General features: G+C 44.7%; 1 protein-coding gene across 1 annotated transcript in view; it reads left to right on the plus strand.

Annotated features, from left to right (window-relative positions):
- The first annotated feature begins 213 nt into the window (after window positions 1-213).
- Window positions 214-20997, plus strand: part of Dpy (fibrillin-like protein dumpy) — a 106211-nt gene continuing 85427 nt past the window's right edge. The window contains 1 exon segment of the mRNA XM_076771092.1: window positions 214-532. Coding sequence (XP_076627207.1) covers window positions 523-532 — 10 coding nt within the window. The 5' untranslated portion in view covers window positions 214-522.

The following is a 20997-nucleotide window of genomic DNA, read 5'->3' on the forward strand; positions in this document are numbered from 1 at the left end:
CCGTTCGAGCGGCTCCGCGCGACTCCGGGTCCGCCGTGGGAGTGAGCACGAGCAGGTAAGAGCGATCCCGTCCAGCCAGGTGAGAAACAGAGACACGGTGGTCCGCGTGCGAGGGGGCGAGTGTAGGGGAAATCGTTGGCAAGAGCAGCGAGAGAGGAGTTCGTAGAAGGAAAAGGAGAGGGTACGGGGTAGAGAGGGTAGGGGGGGGGGGGAGGAGAGCAGCGAAAAGAGAGAGGCCAGTCGAGCGAAGAGAAGGATCGTCGGCCAATGAGACACCAGGCCGGCGATGACGTCGCCGTTGTCTCACGTCGAAGTCTCACCAAAAGTCTTCGCCAGCCACCAGTTCGTCCGCGGTCTCCCGGCTGGACGAGGAGTTCGTCCTTTTCACGACGTCTTCGCCGAGAGGTGGTTCAGTTGTTTATTTATTTTTTTCTTTTTCACCGTTGACCGACCAGCGAAACCAGCCAACATTGGACTACGCATACAGGGAGGCATCGTGGCTGAAGGAGGCTGCTGTCAGCCATGGGGACGGGTAAGTGTGCTCGAGGAACCGTCTGCTTCAGGGATTCGAAGCTTCGCCTCGATTTTAACTGTTCCCCGTCGATCGATCGTGATCGTTACCGTTCTCCGCGCTGGTCCACACGGTGGTCCCCGTCATTCGCCATTGCTCCTCGATTTGGCGAACGGGGGACCGGGTCACGGCGGACATTGTCGATGTCCAGCGACGGTTTTCTCCGTTCGTTGCATCGCGAACCAGCCTCGTGATAAAATAAGAACGGATTCCACCGCGGGAGCTCTCCTCGGGTTTCGACGCTGAACGGGTTTAGCTTCTTCTAAAGTCAAGGTCGCCCCGGAGAATATCCGCGAGTGCCTATCATACGGCTCCGGTTCGCTCGCGGATCGAATCTCGTTGAAGGATAATCCGAAACGCGGGATAATTAACGCGATAACGAAGACTCTCGGGGTTCTCCGTAATGGTCGTCCCTTCGTTCCGAGGAATTTTATTCCCGTTCGGCTCGATGGAAAACTCTCACGCTCTTCATCCTCCAACCTTGAATTAATAATGGGTCTTCAAAAGTCCTCGATCTTCTGCCAGAAGCATAACACTTTTGTGAAAACACTTGAATACGTCTCTTGCGTTCCGAGAGCGTCGTTTATCAATTTTTGAACAGTAGAGTTCCCGCGCGAACTTGACCTTACAATTTCGGGGGAGAAATGAAAACGCGCGTGGAAACGACCGCGGTGGGCGCCTTGATCGCGAAATCGAATCACCGTTATGTCAGAACGCCCGATAGTTTCGACCTTTAGCACATCCTTTAGGCAGATGGTGTCAAGGATGTGCGTGAGTCGCGCGAGCCGCCTGATCAGAAATTATGCGACTACCTGGGCGTAACGCGAGCCGTTTGCGTTTTTGCGCACTAAAACGAATCTCCCGTTTTCATTTCTCCGGAATTTTTCCGTTGCATTAATAGCCGTTTCTTACGTCGGATCGTTCGACGCGCGTTCGACGACCTTTCGATTCGGTTGCATCTTTTTTTGGGGGCCGTTTCCGGTTGTCGTCAGCGTTAACCACTTTAAAAAAGGTATGCCTTCCGCAAAAGGTAGTCGTTTCCCCGCGAAAGCGTCCCGAGTTTAACGACGATTCCATTAAAAATTACGTCACGAGTTTATCATCGATGATCTATGAGCGGAAGAAATCCAATAACAATCGTTCCGTCACCGCCATTATCTAATCGATTAAAAGTCGCTTTTCCGACCTTGGGAATTGCGTGTTCTTAAATGATCGAACATTCTAGAGCGTTGATAAATTAGAGATCGGTTCTCGTCGCCTTCCGCCTATGGAAAATAATTTGTGGACCGACGGATCGTTGGATCCTTCGCGTTTTTGCCCCCAGAAATGAAAGTTTCTTTCGAGGAACGGCTCGAGGACGACGAAAATCGAGAAAATCGACGTTTCTCGATCGTCTCGCAAAGGCAGCACGAGAATATCACCGCGGGCGTACGTGATCCGCTGGTGCAGTGATTTCGAGCGGGGGACACTTTCTGTGACAAGTATAGGAGTTCGCTGGCTCGAATCCGGTTTTCCCAGCGGCAGTGTGCGTGCTTTCGCGAGAGACTTCGATCTCGAGGATGTGCAAAAGAAGGATCCTAGGACGATTAAGCGTGCGACAAGCGGCTCGATAAAAACGGGTCGGGAGTGTAGCCAGTCCGACGCGAGTGAGTGAGCAGTTCTATGTAATATAAAAAAGGATACGCGACAGTGACGAGGAGTGATCCTTTGGTGTGCTTTTATGGACTTGGACGGCGTCACCGCCTCTGGATGTAACGCAAGTACCTATTTTTACCAACGAACTACCGCCGGGGCATTGCGTAAGCCCTGTTAGGAATATAAAAATATTGATGATCAAGGGGGATCGACGTTCAGTTCCTGTCGTCGCGATCCTGCTAGAAATTATCATGTCGTTTGCAAAAACACGGTTCTCCAGTCACGCGATTAATAGAGAAGATATTGGGGGAACGTACCATGCTGTTTTTAGTTATCTATTAAAACTCCAGCCTCTATGTTGATGATCAATACTGATCTACCATGAAATTATTTCACCATTTTTTAATTCAATTACTAATCAGAAACAAAAAGTTTCCTCTTGAGACGTGTTTATGCAAATAACCGATTCTATTTTAAGCTCGATATTTGCTTATTTATTCTGAATGAAAAATATAATACAATTTTCTAGCTTTGCATGCATGCAAGTAAAAGAAATACGAAGAGCGATACTAGAAACACAAAGAGGCTTCATCGACCGCACGAGTAAATAATTGCAACGTCGCGAATCTATAACCCCGAGGTGCATCGAGGACCAAACCAACAGGAAGAGGATAATGGAACTATAAATATATTTCCATAATAATAAAAGGGCCCCTCGAAGCGCATTCGGTTAAATTTTATTCATGACTAACGAATGCAAATGCGAGATTCGTTTGTGTTTCGCTTGTAAATCCACTCGTAAATCAGAATCCATTAAACGCGGACGCCGAGGCGAGCGAGAAGCGTCCGGCAAAAGCTAGTTAGACGTATTTTGAATTTGTATTCGTCGATTATGAATAAATTTTGCCAAACTTCGAGCGTAATTAGCTTCTCGATGGGCCAAGACGCGATTACCAATATTGGTCGACGCTCGCTAAGAACTAAATACATATAGAACGGAAGCGCGAACTCTTGGAAACGACGTACCCAAAAGCAATGTCATCGAAATTTATGGAAGTATCGTTGAGACGATCGTGGGCCATTCGTTCGCGCTTTCGCAGTATTCACGGTTGCATCTGCGACGCGAGATTTTTACGAACGACGCCTTCGGAACGCTACCGAGAGAGTCCATTATCTTGCAAATGTATTCTGAATACATTACGCGATCGTTTGCTTCTGGCCCGTACTCCAGCACGGTTCGCGACTAGCTAAAAATCGGTTACTGGAATACGTTTCCTGGAATTCCACCGGAGCAGTTGTGTAGATGAGCACGGTTGACCTCGAATTCAGGGACCTAGGATTCGTTTAGGGGTCTTATTGTCCTCTAAACTGGTAGAATCAATACCTGTGGGAACAGGACAGAAGATTCATAGTTAAATATAGAGTACACCTAACGCATCGAACTCGTTGACTACTGCCACGCGTTGAAATCACCAGCGAGACGCACGGTGGGACGCAACGAACTGCCGTTAAAGATCGATATTTTAAATTGAAAAATTAAACTCGTTTACATCATTTGTAACAACGCTAGAGAAGATTGTTGGAACTGTGGAAAATTTTGTTCGCCGATAGATCCGGTATCGCGTATCGCAATTTTAAGTCCACCGCGTCCGTTCGAACAGCTATTACGCGTTCACCGTATCCTAATCGACACTCGTTGATACTCTGTTTCTTACTTGCTCGAGCGTGCACGTAAAACGCGATATTCCCTGGCACTTTCCAACGTCGGGCGTTTCTTGTGTCACCGATCGAAACTCCGTACAATGCCGGACCGATAGCGAAAGGCATTGTCGAGGTCGCGGTGCACGGGCCCGTAATTTTCTCGATTACGAATCGAAACGATGGAAATTGAGGCGAATGCGTGGGCAAACGAGAGGATTGTGGGCCGGCACCTTGCTCAATCGCGCGCGATCCGACGTCGCGTGATCCAAATAGGAGGGCTGCTCGATAAATAGAGACACGAACGTCCAAATGACAAGTTGACGTCTTTGTCATCGGTTAGAAACAGTTGCTCGATGATCGTTTCGATGATTAGCTATTTTCTGATTAAGTTAGTTCGTATAAGATATCGTTCCTAACGTTTGATTTCGCGAACGGAACAAATATCGTTCGTCCATTGTCTGTGACCTCGTTTGAACTTCGCGTTGACAGCCATATCGGTTGCGCAACGAAATGTGTATCGCACACGAAGCACGGTTCAGACGCGTTCCAGCGGTCGCATCCGCCGACTGTCTCTGCTGGAAATAATTAATAAGCGTTACGCGAAGAACTGTCCTTTGTCGTCGTTTAATTATTCCGAAGAAACTCTCGAAAAAATTTTAGGCACTGGTTCGTTAGGGTCTTTCACCCCAATTCTATCGTCCTCACGATAAATTCCATTATTCGAAACGAGTGTAGGAAGCGCATTTCGCAGAGGAAATCTCTCGATAATTAAGGAAGCGCAATTAGATCCTGATTCGAAACCAACAATTTTCTGTCGCGTGTCCCCGTGTCGTTACAGCCTGTACGCTCCTCAAACCGATGACTGTCCTTTTTCATTCATTTCTATGCGTCCGTGCAGGAAACGATTCAATCTCGGCGATTACGGAAACCTGCGTTTCAGCATGCTCGTAGGCGCTATTGCTCGTCGAGTTGCATTCCGAATAATCCAGAACGGATCCCGGAACATTAATCGACTGATTCTTCTCATTTACCTCGATCGATTGCTCGATATATTGTAACAGCTAATCGCAAAAGCAGTGAAACCTTTTATCACTAAATTGTACAATTTTTTATCGAAACTTCGCTTTTAGTTCTCGTATCTTACAAGTAAACTCGCGTGTTCCTCGCTAATTGGTCATCGACGATTCTGTATTTACGTGTTTTTCTGCGATTCATGACGGAACCAGAATTACTTATCTCTGTCAAAGCTGATAACGAACACGTTCCAAGGCAGTTTCGACTTCAAGCGTGCTTAGGCGTTCATTGGTAGATACAAAGAGCCTAATTAAATTATGACGACGTTCCATGGGCACCCATGGTCCGCTAAAAGTAAGCTTCCACCGTGCTCGGTAGACATGATCGTTCGCGCTTACAGCTGAGGCCGTAGAGCTCGGTTTTTACCAGCACGCTCGAGGAAGAAAAGCCTGAAAACCGGAGATCGCTCCGGCTCCCTATATAATCTTTGCATATTTATGAGTTTCGCAAGTAATATTTAACTTGGACTTCATTCAATTATGCATCCTAGCGGCGGTTTCCTCGGCCCAATTGCATCTTAGCCGCGCTTCTCTATTACAAACGCAAATGCACGCCCGTAGATCGGTTGCAACGACGAAACGCGTATTCTTCGTTCAGTCCGTTGAAAAATCAACCGTTTCAGAACCCCGCGCTTTAATCTTTGTTCCTCGATAAGTCGGGAAGAGGTTCCGGTCGCAACCAGCGACAACGTGGCCATGACCTTCGACGATCCTCCATTTTTCTCGAATCATGGTTCTTAACATCTTCTCGAGACGCTTGTCTCTTCTATAATTTAATTAATTTCCCTCGTTCGCTCGTTGGTTTTCTGGTTACATAAAAATTGAGAGTCGCTCTTCTAGGACGATCTTAGAAAATGATCGATGGATAAGCAAAATTACCGGTAGAATATTCAAAGACATCGGGAAGAATGGTTAATCGGCTCGCGATGGGAAAGTAATAATAATAAAGAATATAATTGCGATTACAACTTAGTCATAGTTATATTGTGCTTCATCCTCGTGTTATTTAGATAATGATCCATCCGCGGAGTAATTATCAGAGAGATCCGCGGATCTCGATCTTGAGAAAAACGGAAAGTAAACGCGCGCAGGGTGTGTTTTCATAGTCGATCGTAAGTCTGGCCTCGTTTTAATCTACCCAATTGTGTGAATTTGCATGTTCGGATGGTTTTCTCGAACCGGAAATCGTAATCGAACCCCCCGGTTTGATCGTAGAAACATCGAGAATTTTTAAAACGTACCGCGTCTTCTTGCGATACGTTCCGAGAATATTACTTATCGTATTTAAGGTTGATGAGAACCATTAACTCAGCGAGCATGCAAATAAATAAAAGAGAACGTCAGCGAGTAGTCAATTCGTGCAAACGTGAAAGTCTTTGTTAATGTTTTATACATTAGTAGACGTTGCTATAAACGCTCTTTATTTATAGCAGTCCATCTAGATTGAAATGTTCCTAGAAAATGAGCAGCTAATTAAAATGTAAATCGGCGCAGAATCCCTATTTGCCAATGGAGGTCTTTTTCTATCGTTTGTCGATGTTACAAAGTCTAATCTGTACTCTTACACGGTAGTACGCTCGATGCATTAAGATTCTTAAGAGGACTGTTGTTCTTTTACGTCGTTGTACCATCAATTTTCCATTGTCCTCGGTCGGTCTAATTGAAAGGAGGCGAATCCTTTTTTTCCCCGTTAAAGACACCCATTAGCGTCGAAACGATTATCCCTTTGGTTAATTAATTTAGGGGCCGGTTCCCGGGGCCGCACGAAATCCCCGGGCCTGCTACCGTATAATAAATACGAGCGTGCGTGCAGAGGTGAGTGCGCGAGATAGAATCCACGAGAAGACGACGACGATGATTAACCGGTCGATCGGTTAGACCGGTATCCACGTCAAGCAACGCGAAAGTGGCGAGGTGCGGTCGTCCATTGCCGATTATAGGCATCCTTCGTTCCTGAGACGCCACATGCGCCTTCTCTCTTCTTCCGTCGACGATATCTACGAGAGAGAAAGGAGGAGAGAGTGTATCTCCTAGTGTGTGCACGTGCATAAACGAGCGTGTCCGTACTCAACTCGCCTCTGCGCGTACCTGTGCGTGTATGCGCGTCGACTCTGATCTTTCTCCGGCCTCCTCCAGGTTTTCCCTTCGAGAAATTTTTCTGGTCACGAATGAGTACACCTCGCGACCTTCTGCATCGTATGCCCGCAGGTATCATTCCGGACGTGGAAGGCGCAGGGAACGTCCGCGTACATTAGACCGCATCGCCCGGATCGAATCGTTAATTTTCGAAAGACTCCCCTTGCAATTTATGGCGCGAACGTTTTTATGGATCTTCGGAAATCATATTTTCGACGGTATGTAGGTCATCTCGGGGCGCAAAGAAACGTCGACGACCGGTGATCGATAATCAAACGCGGAAAAAATCATTTTATACAAATATTTATTCGAACGCTCAGGCTATTAATTCGACGCTTCAACGTCCGTCGATTTATAACGCGGTGTACGCGCTCGAATTAGTCATCCTCGACATTGTCGAAAGGTAGGATCGTTTGCAACTTCGTCGTTTTCTGAAGTTAAATGGTAAATGGAATTAAATCAGCAAATTGGAGTCGCAAAAAAATAGATAGGAACGTATTCCAGGCTTTTAATCGAAATTATCAATTTCGTTCGCCTCCGCTTATTTGCATATTCGGTTCACGACCTCGGGTACGATATAGCCGAGAGCAGGATTACAGAATGGCGGTGAATCGTATTAGACTAGTCGGGGGTCCTTGAACCTCGAGGAATCCACTTCGGGGATCAATAATATCGATAAAGCGAGGCAAGTGGTATTAACCTTCGTGGAGTATGTTCGAATCCTGTACGAGAATTCCATTGGTTTATTGGTAGAAACCTGGGTATTTGCGATACGTCTTCAACTAATTAACAAACGATACAAATAGTAATGGACGCTTTGGGATCGATCTAATAACGATAAGTGCATTCAAGTTCGGTTCAGGGGTACCTAGGCAATCTTCAATCATATTGGTTAATGCCTCAGGTTCATCAGGTTAATCGCGCTCCTCAGATTGATTAATGATGCTCTCCTCTGACCAGTAAAAATATTCTTTCAAGAACAAAACGTTCTACACCTATTTTGTCAAATCATCCATCGTTCAAACAATTTGCAATTATTTTCAAACCGTATCCAATGGCATGCGTTAGCATAAAAGTACAGTGAAGCTGTCCAGTAGCGTTTACTGGCACTCGTCCACCCTCGATTTCGTTCCAAGGCTCCACGATCTCGTTCCAGGAATATCGTTTTGTGTTGGTTGTTTAATTAACCGCATTAGAGCAAGGAAATCCGTGGGAGAAGAAGAGAAACGACCGACTTGGTATCCCCTGCGCTCGGTTGGATACATTTTCCTCCGCGGTCTTTCTCTACCCCCCTCCTCTTTGTCCCTCTTTCATCTCTTCTTGCAGCCCGTGTATTCCCGGTGCTCGTGTATCGAGCTCCTCGGAAGCAGAATATTCTTCGACCTTTCGCGGCCACCGAGTGTAGGCGCCATTACTCGCCTCCGGGTCTCTCCCTCCCCTCTGCTTCTACTTGTTCGTCTTCTGCCATTCTCTTCTTCTTCTTCCACGGCGTCCTCTTCTTCCTCTTCTTCTACTTCTACGACTACCCGCGGCCGCTTCTCTTTCTTATCTTGGCCGTCTCTACGAGTCAAGGACCGTTCTCAAGGAGGTCGCTCCTTTTAACCGGGCGTGTAGCTACACGTTTTCCTTTGTCTCCGGGAATCGCTTTCGTATCAAGCCCGTTACGTGGCTACGACGTTTCCCTCGTCGTGATTCTCTCGCTGCTTTCGCTCCGAGCTACGCTTCTCCGAGGAGGAAGCAACGCGGAATAAACCTTTCCGATGTTCCACTAACGCCTCGACACTTCCGTTCCATAGCCAGCCTAGTAGAGTTCTCCATGTCATGTACACGTTTTATTAACTGAATCCAAGTCCGGGGAAAGAAGGCTCAGACCCAGTGAAGCTCGATCGAATCGTTAGAATTTCAGTAAACGACAGATTATCATAATATTCAGCGCGTCCATCATCGCGAATGATTCTGCTCGGCAGCAGATCGCGTTCGTATTCTTTCGTCGCTCCTTTAGATCCATGGTAGCGATCGTACGTCGCTGAATAACTCCGTGGGTCAGGATGTCACGGTCATTGGCTTCCTCGAAGGGGGATATCGTCACGTATCTTCCAGCAAAGTGGTTTGTAATCGAGGTGGTGCACCTGTACAGGATCGATGCGCAGTTAATAACAGGGGCAAATTAATAATATCGATGCCCCGTGTTTTCTCCATGTCTCTCGATGCGAAACGAAACACGACCCGGTGATTCCACAGTTTCCAACAAGGGCTGTCCGGATGGCACGCCCGGGAATGTCACTTTTGCTTTTCTTGCGAGAACTCGCTCGACTGCGACTACGCCCATTTTTATTTATTTATTTAACGGATCTACTCGTTGCGTTCCAAATGAAATTCAACCACGAGGTACCCCATAAATCCACTCTGTTTCGAAAAGTACGCGTCTAATATTTTTAATAATCTATATGCACTTAAGATCTCTGACGAGTTTTCCATCGCGCGGAGCCGTAATTTGTTATCCGCGTAATCTCGCGCGTAACGAATCGTCGATGCAATTAGTTGTAACGATTTTTTCCCGCGATTCACGAGTCACAATGTAAATATGAACGAGCAACGTCTTCGTCAACTTAATTGCAACGCGCAAATTTGCGTTTGCACGTCGTAAAAACGTATCCTCCCGCGAAATTAGCATACAAATAATAGGTTTTCTATGAGTCCCGGAGCCGATGCCCGACGCACGACTAATTTCTAGCACGACGTTCGCCTAACTGTAAACCCGTGTGCGAATTCGCGGCAACCTGTTATTCAAATTCTGATCGCAGGCATGCAAATATCGTCGAGGCCGAGGTAGGGACGACGGTCGACGTCGTTTAGCGGAAGGGAAACGAGTGGAAAACGGAATTACAAACGCGATTAGCGGTCCGTACAAGGAGAATCTCGATTTGTACCGTTGCTATGACGAATTAAACGCGTCTTCGCGAACCTGTCTTGTAATAAAACTCGCGGACGATTGCGTAAAATCGCTGGAGAGGTGTCAGACACGTTACGTAAATCGCATTGCAAATGCAAACACGGAGACAGTATGGCAAGGCCGTGGATCTCTGTTTACAGAATCGAATCTCTTGTTCAATAATGGTTCTAGAGCTGCCCATTAGTCGCGGTCTTCGAATAAATATTGGTCTAGGATGATTTCACGAATAATTTCTGTTCAGTCAAATATTTTATCCGCAGAGTTGTTCGTTACAAATTACTGTTTACTATACATTTGAATAGATGACAAGACGTGTTTAAATACGATTCAAGAAAATAACAGGAACTTGTATAAATCATGAGGATTAAACATGCAAAAAACGCAGTATTCTTATATGTCAAAGAGTACGGTACCTGGTTCCAATGACAGCCTTGGGCATCCTCCAAGGAGAAAAACGATCATATCGTGGAATCATTCTACCAGTTTTATGTTCTGTATAACTTAGAGCATCGCAAGGGATATTTCTTTATTATAATTTTTCCACTAACCGTACGCTACTACCGTGTATCTAGTTTACCGTAGTATCGACGCGTGTTTTCCAGTTGTTACTTTTCATCGTGTAACCAACACTTGCGTAAGTGTCTACGATATTAGGTCTACCGGAAAGTTCTGGCCGCTCGCTGTACAATTATTTCAGGCACGCAGAAAAGTGCTCTTTTCCTTCCCATAGAGTTGGAAGAAGTTGTTAACGTGAACGAAAATTATAAGCAAAATATTAATAGTCAGAACCTTTCGGCAGAGAGATGGAGTTCTTGATATTTCTCGAAATTCAGCGTGTATTTAAGTTACGATTAAATCTTCGATTCTTTACGTTTCACCTCGGTTATTTAGAGCCGACGTCCACTTTACAGTTACGCTAATAATCGTTAAAACGTGTGAAGAATCCGAGTTCATTTTTCACTGTAATCGACGGCGAACAGAGATTCCAGTTTTCTGAGTTTCTAGTTTCTGGTGCCGGAAGATGTTAGCAGAAACTTCGATCATCCACGCAGTGTAAATTAGAACCGTTCGGGGCACCGAGAGCGTATCTATTTACGCGACGATTGATTGTTTACGATAAACGGTCGTGATAAATTCCCCGGGACTCGGTTCGCTGCGAGGCAGCTCGATTCACGTGGCACCGATGCAATTTCCGCTAATAATGTTTTCTTATGCGTCGTCCACGCCGCGAGATATCCCTGACGCTCGGCGACCTTCCACCCTTTAACGGTTACGATGCAATTATTCGAGCCTCGGGACGCCGAGTGTCATGGGTCGTCGGTGCAAATTACTTTTCGAGTCCCTTCCGCGGTTCCGTTACGCGCGCTGACACGTACGATGAGACACGAGGCTGTCATTACCGCGACGATTTTATTATTTCATTGAGCGAACGCGCAGCGGCTCCGATAATGAGAGTCATTACGTGGTACGAGACATCGCCGTTTCCTTCCGCCGTCTCTTTCGCGACGAACGCAACCAATCGATCGATCTCTGTTCACCTTGTCTTTCTCGAATCGGAAAATGGTCAAGGAATTCACTGCGTCGAGATGAAATACTTTTGGCGCCTCTCGCGAAAAGAAAACCAGGTGAAACGTAAAGAGCAACGCATGGTACGTTTAGGAACGTAGTTGTTAGTTTGAGACTTTTTTGGGGATAATGGGATAATGGGGATGGGAAATAACAATGATAAAGGACCTCGAAATTGCGAGATCGGTCAGTCCCAAACAGAGGATCGAAGATTTCGCGCTTCGATCGCGCGGGAAATTACAGGTTGCCCTCGCGACTGTGCTATAAATACGACTCGATTAGTCGATGACGAAATGTTATACGAGCAAAATGAGTTAAAGGGAAGCAGTCAAGGTCACGCGAATTCTAGAACGCCTAAACTTTACGGACGCAGGTAGATCTCAGACCTTTCCCAACGTTTACGATCGACCAATTAATTACGCGTCGGGATCGGTCCTGGAACACGGTTGAAACTCGTATGCAAACGTAGAATATTTATTAGATTGTAAATGTCAGCTCAGTGTTTTCGGTTCTCGTTTCATGGCGGAAACTTTCACTGCTCGTCGTTCGCGAATGTTGTTTTCAACTTGAATATTCATTCTCGTTTATATATAGAAGGCGTCACAATATTCGGACAGAGAAACATCAGAAATTGTAATCAACATACGAATGAAAATTCAATAAGTCCCCGGCTCGTGCGTTTGGAAACACCGCAGGTGTAAAACTAGAGCTCGTTACGTCAGCGAATCTTGCGATTCAGGTGACGTTCTCCGTGAATCATTTGTTCGCGAGGCAAAGTTAACGTTTAGTTCGATGGCGCGGATCGGTTGACCCTAATAGCACGGTTAAAAGCGTGTTGTCCGAAGGGAATCGATGGAAGATAGTTGCCGGATAATTCCCGTTTATCCGGCAATCTGTTTCCCGTTCGTACGAAGCGCGCTTTACAATGAGGAGGAAAAAAAAAAAGAAACGAAAAAGAACGAAGACAGCCAGCGGCGCGAGAAACGTTAGAACGGTGAATTTTCGCAACGATCAATTTGTCCGCTTAACAATCGGCAACACGTGTTAGACGGCGATCAGGAAAATTGCTGTAATTTACCGTTTTGCAGTAGTCATCCAGGCGTGCGTACGCGGTTCTTCAAAACCGATAATAAACGCCGACGTTTCCACGTCGGCCGCGTACCCTAAGTGGTCCATCGAGTTATTATCCGGCACTTTGTTTCGCGCTGGTCGTTGCTCGCGCGTATCCACGCCAGCAATTTCAATTCGCGATTCCGTACGCGTCGCGACGTTCGACGGTTTGACAAACGACGTCCTATAAATAGCGTATTTTTCAGGGATCGACGGAACGCGACCGTCTTCGCGCGAAATCGAGCGCGACGATCTCTCGTGCCGTTCGATAATTTATCGCGGCATTACCGTTACGATAAAACTCGCGTGCTCGTTACGCGGTAATGAAACTCGTTGCGCCTGTTACGCGAATAACCGGTGACACGTTTACCGAGTCTGCGCCATAATGGGACGCCGCGCGGCACGGAGAGTTCAATGCTTGCAACAGACAGCGCGTGCAATGTCGTAGACCATTACGAGCATGTCACCAGTCTTTCCATATTTAGGGAAACCGTCCGTTAGCTCATTGCGCATGCAGACGTGGAAAAATCCTCGTCGTGGAGGGAGCGAAACGTGCACGAGGAAAACTAGAAGAAAAGGAAACGCGATCCTTGAGAACACTCGTCTCGCGCAGCCACGAATTAACGTTTCACGGAGCCCCGTTTCACGAAACTCTAAAACATCGTTGAATTAAAACCCTTCTCGTATCCCCAGAAGCCCTGGATTTAATCTAGAAATTCTTGGTCTCGCGATACTTCGATTTTTCTTTCGTCAGTTCCGTTTTTTGTCGCGGAAATTCCCACGGAACAACCAGAACACCTTACCGTTAGCGAGATCTCGCGTGGGAAAAAATTGCTCGCGGACCCACGCGAGGAAATCGTTACGTTAAATATGGGGAATCGCACGATCGTCAAAGAGGTCGTCTAAAGGCACCCGTGCGCGATAAATATTGTTAAAATAATATTGAAAATTCAGGAGAGAAACGAGACTCCGTAATTTTAATTCGTATAGAAACGAGTCGCGTTGTCAAAAAAATTAAAAAGACGCGTAGTCGGTCCTCTGTGATTCAGTCATGAGAAACTTTTACCCGAGTTAAGAATCGGTAATCTTAATAAGTATACAAATTTCCTAAACACGAATACCGTACATTTCGATGCTCTATTGAAAATGGTAACTTTTACAACAACAAACATCGACTGTTGTGCGAGACTAACGAACGACTGTTGATCACGCAACATTTCGTGGCTACAGGAAATGTTTTTTGAGGATAGATTGTTTTAAAGACACGTGAACCCATTACTCGTTGCTTAAGAAAATATATTTTTACATAAATTCATTACCCAGAGGATTCAGGTGAAACGTATTGTATAATTCTGTGTATTCGAGTAAGCAAGTTAATTCCGAGCCTCGTACGATATTATATTCACTTTTCTTCTAGTTAATCGATCTTTTTTAAATCAATTGCACAGGTATAACCGTTGTACAGCTTAAAAATTTAATAGAAAACGTAAAGCGGTAATATTTGAACGTTCGAGCCTGATGGAATAAAGCAATATCATAATGTAAAATATGAATTGCCTCGTAAAGTTTTACGTTTCCAATGGTCACGTTTTAATACTTTTATCTGCAGAATGCATATTTATTTTAATTGCCAAACAAAAACGAGAGAACAATGCACTTAGAGGAAGCATATAAAAAATAGCTGTCGAGAGATGCCTTATTGCGAATCTCAGCTATCTGACACGCTCGACGGAGAAATATTGTAGTTGTACAATGGTATTATCCGTGTGTGGGGTACCCTAACGCTGAACATGGCGGCAATAAACCGGTAACTCGAGGGGGAGAATAAACGTTAACGATACGATTCGATCATCGAATATTATGCGGGACGTCTCCATCGCGATGGCGACTCGTCAGGAATTTCGTCATGGCGTTTCAAACTACCCGGCGACGGTGATAATTGATGTTTTACGACGCTTCGGTAATTAACGTTCCGCGACTTCGAGTACCGGCGAACGGCTCTCATGGCTGATAAGTTTGAGGATTATGCACCGCGGTGTTCCATCGTTTCGAGACAGGGATCGTAAAGCGAGTAATCTAATCGACTAAACGCTCGGACTGCATCTTTCATTTCCACCCATCGCGACGATTGTCGAAAATTCAAGTTGAACATCCACGTCGCACTCTGACGCGATTATCACGTAATATTTCCTACTTTATATCAACCCTTTAATATAAGTTAGCTTCCTCGATGCAATTTTAGAGTGTATCTCTGAAACAATCTGTACTTAGGAGTAGATCGTGCCTGTATTCGGTAATAACCAAGAAATTGAGAAGGTATGTACGTGTTAGGCAGCTCCTCCATACCAGCTCGATAGAAATCTTACTATCCCGAGGGGAATCAGAGTGTGAAGCTCTCCTCTCTTCGTGAATTAACATCGCGGAAGAGATTGGGGATACGATGCACGCATGCAAACTCTGCGCTTATTATTTAACTACTGTTCGATTCAGGCTGGTACAGAAAGGGTCTGAGACTTTGAGGTTTCAAGGTAGATAGGATTTTGGGGGGATGTGTATTCACCAAAAATGATTGTAACTGACCCCTGCAACTAGAAATAATTTTTTTAGAACGATTTGAAATTTTTTAATTCCGACGAAAATTTGTCCACCTATCGAAGAATAATCGCGGTAAATATGCCGGTTATTCGGATGTTCCGGATAACCGGGAGCCGGATAATCGGGGCTCTGTTGTATTTTGAAGTCGTCGAGACGTAGATCTTTCGAATAAGCGATATGCGAAAATGCTTGCGGAACTTTTCGAGCGCATCTCGTAGTTAGCTCGCGGCCCCGATAAGTATAGCTTCGACGCTGATGATAAACGACGCGTGTTCGACGCGAAACACCATCTTTAGAACGACAGGCGGCGACGTGAGGTGAATTAGTGCGTTGGCGATGCGAAAGGAATCCGCGGATTCGCGCGTGGGACCCGAGAAGAGCGAGGAAAATCCAGATGGCATTCGCGGGACGCGAAGACTTCGTGCGAACGAGAGCCAAGGTTTCGCGTCTTTGGCCTCGATCGAAAATGATCGAGTGCTCGTTCGATTTAACTCGCGGCTCGATGGAATCGGAAACCATCATCGTCGACACTGATACCCTGGGAATTGTCCTTCGAGGAATGGGACAATGTTTTCCATTCTTAACAGCTTCCTCTATTAATACATAGTCGAAGCTTAGCAATTACAACGATATGTTTATTTTGCATTGTTCAAACTCACTGGACGATCAGCGATCGATGGACCAAAATGAAAGGGAGGCATTCGGGAAACATGGCCGGTGTAATTGTTCTCCGTTGAGCGGTGGGTTGAACGCACCCGGGAGAATTTCGATCGACGGTTTCGTCCATAGGTTGATCGCGTTACGAGGGATCTTTACTGTTAGACGTTGCAAAGCGGCTGCCATTTTACGACGCGTCTCTTGATCGTAACACCGCAGACTCGATGCAAAATCTGAGGGAAACGTAACGGTACACATAGGTACACAGAACGAGCCACTGCTTCGCGGCTCGATTCTCTTCGTCGGGTTTATTTACGTTTTACAATCCACGCATCTGCACTCCGCCACGTTTGGTTATAAGTTCCCTCGTTTCTGAATGAAATCGTGTGAAATATGCAATGGCGGATCCACCGCGAAGCTTGTGTCATTCGATACAAATACATTTGATCCAAGAGATTCTAAGATTTTAAATAGGGTTTGGAAGAATTCCCTTTAAAACGTACAAGTACAAAATGTACAAGAACTGTACGAGCATAAAAATAGTATTACAGCAATGTTTTGGATCGCTTTGAAAAACCAGATTGCAAACAGGAAGCAAATAATTTATTCAAAACGTAAATAAAACCGCAGGGCGCTACTTTAGCAATAATTTTAATGAAGCAATTAGAGAATACACCATAAAGAAATGTCGGAAGACACACGTCGTGTAATTAAAACTTTTAAATAATATATGTAGAACTAAGTAGTGGGTTTTATATTATGATTCTAGGTTTCCTTTTGCGATGTTTTAATTTTATTATCATTGCAATTTATGTGTATTCTCGTATACCTGTGTTAATGATTACATGACAATAATTAATATTACAAAAAATAAATATTCGTTATAGAACGTAATTCTTTCAGACGAGCCCTTCGAGAATATTAGCTTCGAGTATTCAAGAATATAGATCGGCCATTGGAAATTTCTTATGAAGGGAAAACAGCATTTATGGAAATTGGTAATTTGAAATTCTGAAGTATCTTAAAACTAATAATGTATAATTAGTAATTTTCAATACTTCCGTAATTTGATAGGCATAACCGAGTTCAAGAGAAAGAATAACCTGGGATCAAGGATCTCCTCCTGCTTATTTAATTAACATACGATGTTTCGATTCTTTACGCAACCCTCTTAAGGTAAAAAATCAGCAAATACCTATGAATTATATTTAATTTTACGGAATCAAATGGATCGAGCCGCGTATTTGACATGCCAGGTGTGTATCATCGAAAGTAACGTAACCAATATACATTTCCTGTTGAGGGAAATACATTAGCCATTCCCCTATAATTTTATTATCAGTTATGCGTTTCCGGAATACTAATGGAACGTGAAAATCTTCCGACATAGAGTATAATTACTTTTAATTAATCTAAAAAAAATCAGAGACAATTAATGGTAAAAATTATCTTTTCTGATCAGGGTAATTTCTTTCAGATGAGCCAGATATATTTGCAATGACACATTTTTTTGTAAGAAGAGTGATCATCGTTCTGTGTCCAAGGCTGTCCGAGAAATTAATTCGCTTGGTACAACGCGGAGATAAATGTTTCATTAGCATTCCGGCGATGACGTAAACCTCGTTAAACAAAGGCTGCGCGAGTTTCGGTTCGCGGCCTTTTTCCACGATTCTGTTCGATTTTTGTTAGCATTTTATTTATTCCGTAGGGCGACAATCGACGATTCGCGATCTTCGGCCGGATTTCCACCAGCCATCGACGAGTAAACGGAATCGTATATTGTTTCTGCTTCCTGAGTCCTCGCGCGCATACAAATCAACGTTCCACGTAACGTTTCGTGAACTGGGTAGCGATTAGGTTGTAAAAGATGCGTTTTCGATCGAATATTTTCACTGAATTTTTTCGAAACAAAAGAGCAATTTTAACGGCGAATAAAGAAGAAAAGTAACGCCGGTACAGAAAGTAGAATAAAATATTTCAGACTGGAGAAATCAAGTCGACTATCACTGAATATAATATCTTTTTAATTCGTAATGTATCATGAAAACGGCACTTTATTCAGGCCTTCATACTCCAAGAATTAGATAAAATCCAAATAAATATTAATATCGGTAAGAAATGTTCGATTTCAGTAACTCGCAATAATGTAAAAATGCGTTGCATAACATTAAATACGCCGAAAACATTAAATACACGCGAACGTGATCACAATTTATTTTCACTTACATTTTTTGGAAAGTTTAAAGTGAATGCATCTGGCGTAGAGAAAAAAGAATCTAAGAAATTTAGAGCATCGATCTAGTGCTGCGATCAAGAGAACCAAGATGGCGGCCATTTATCACCGCATCCAATTTCCCTACTTATCGAGTCCAGTGAAAACGAAACAATATACGATTTTGTGGGTCCGTAAAAATTGTTTGAACATCGATTAGGAGATTAGGACGTAGAGCGATCGATACGGGGGATAAAGATGGGATCGTGCAAGAGTTAAGAAAAGGAGTCGGAATTAATTTGATGGTCGGGCATGGGCGATGAGAGGCCCACGCGCGTTACGCCAGTTTCGTTTGTGCTACGGTAACCCAAAGAACTTTCACTTCGCAACGGAATAATTCTGTCTCGCCTCGTTCGCCGCTCTCTCGCGTTACTTCGTAGTGGGCGTAAGTTTTAGTCCCGAATCCACTCTCGTTGAGTTTTATACTTTGTTGATTCACGCCGGATGTTGCCACAGGCGAGCCACGATGGACGTCGGGGATCGTGCTCGGAATAGGAACTTCCTAACGCGCCGCGAACCGCGAGACAAACGGCTCGCACGAGCATCCTGGGGATTTCCTCCTTCTTTTAATAGAAAACTACGCTCAGTTTGCAAAACGTACTTACGCGAGCCGTTCACGTACAAATATGGCGGCCCCAGATGCTTTATCCAAGACATTTTTTACCGTCGGTCTTAGAGAAGCTTGAAACAACCGAAAGGGATTGCGAACCGTGATTGCGTTTTCTAAAATTCGTAAAGATCCTCTCAAATATTGGATTTCCGTCGTTAAGTTTGGCTAGTCAATTAGCTCGATTAGAAAATATAATGACTAGGACGTTCCTTTTTTAAAGCTCGATTTAATGGTCCGTTTTAATAGCCGGTAGGTCGAATAGGATGCACGTACAATTGAGAGGAAGCTTTAATGCTCGGGATGCGAACTAGTAGATGCAAGACGTCCGCCTAAACCCCAGGATGTTGACCTGTGCTTCCTCTGTGTTTGACGATCGTTATGAAATTACGTTAATTAGCACAAAGCGGCCGGTGCCACGGGAATGGAAGCAATTCGCGCGGAGATACCGCAAATTACACAAATTACACCAACGATTATGACAAATCTTAGCAGATGTCAGGGTCATTGCTTCGGAACTATCATTACACGGTTATTAAACACAGCGCGAATGCAACGAAATTTAAGCGTGATAGGTTTACGCTCCTTTCTTATATCGTTAATTTATCCAGTGTCCAAAAATTTATCAGAGTTCGTAGACGAAAGGTTTCTTTTAAGGTATTTTTCATCGCATACGAGATCTCAGTATACTTGTAAAATCGAAGATTTATCGGCGTAACACTTATTTTTACTACATAAATTCCGATTTTAATTGCGATCACGAAATTTTGTCTTTAATATATGCAAGGCCGTTGCATTTCTCCTTCGTCCACGCTAATCGAGCGTGTTCCTTTCAGCAACGGATACCTACATGCGTGTTTAAAGAGAGAAAGCTCCAGCGACGCGCAATTTTTACCGTTAAAATAGCACAACGATTAATAAATATTCATACGCGGCGTGCACGTGTGCATGCATCTTCGCGTCACGCGGTTTCATCGGCGAGAGGACGACCAACGTAATAATTAGGGCTCTATTTCAAGCTCGACGTCTCTCATTAAACGTCTAACTGTATCCTCTCTTCAATCGTTCAAATTTACGGCCTCCCGGGAAAGATCGGTACGCCGTCGAACTACCTGTTTCGAAAACTTTGCCCCCGACGATGGAAATTGCTTAATCGTTCACGTTAAACGTTCGAACAATTACAAAAACTAGGAACAAAAATTCCTTTGCATAAAAGAAATCACTCGGAGAGGCAAGAACGTTTTCTAGCGTGAGCTACTTTCGATCCTTCTTTAATCTATGATGCGTGGGACGTTCCTCTCCTTTCAAAAAACGAATACAGCGTTGAACAAAAGTATTAATTCATTTTTTCTCGTACGTTTCTTCCAGCACCGTAAAAGCCGTCAAAACAAGATATATCAAATTATAATATAAAAACTTTCACGGCGCCGATCGAGGAACGCGAGCTTCCATAAACGGAGAAAGCGTGGGTGAGAAGAAATCCATGGATCTAGAGGCTCTATCCTACCATTTGTATCGTTATCCTTGATAAAGGCGAGCGTCTATCGCATGATAATTAAATGGCTCGGTTAAGTCATCGGTAAATGTCAGCTGACACGTTCGAAGGATGACGAAATCGCGATTCGTTCATCGCTGGATAAATATGGAGGGAAATCTGGACAGGAAGTCGACGACGGATTTTCGGGTGCTGCGTGCAAGGTTCCCTCGAGGTCCTCGACGTTTCCAGTACGGCGAAAGGGAATGCGTTACAGTTTAAAAAACGAGAGAAAGGCCGATCGAGAGAATCGAACGGAGAAGTAGGCCATGGAAAATGACTTTGGCGAATTTTGCATTAACCCGGTTCTATCCTCTCGATGTTGCAGTTTCGCAACAACGGCGCGTGGGAGTTTCGCGTTATTGAGGCATGTGCACGAGCACGCGTTGCGATGTGGCGTGCGTACGACGCCGACTAATTGATAGGTTTTGTCATCGTTTCCTTCTGTCTGCCTACCGGATGATATCATTGACACGGTAACACATTTCTCGGCGATACCCTAACCGAGCGACGCGGCGAAGTTGCGAGCACCACCGAGCGTAATTCCGAGGCACTCGATTTGCATGAAACGAACGCGTGTCGAATGG

This window comes from Colletes latitarsis, chromosome 8 (assembly GCF_051014445.1).
Source record: "Colletes latitarsis isolate SP2378_abdomen chromosome 8, iyColLati1, whole genome shotgun sequence".
Taxonomy (NCBI): domain Eukaryota; kingdom Metazoa; phylum Arthropoda; class Insecta; order Hymenoptera; family Colletidae; genus Colletes; species Colletes latitarsis.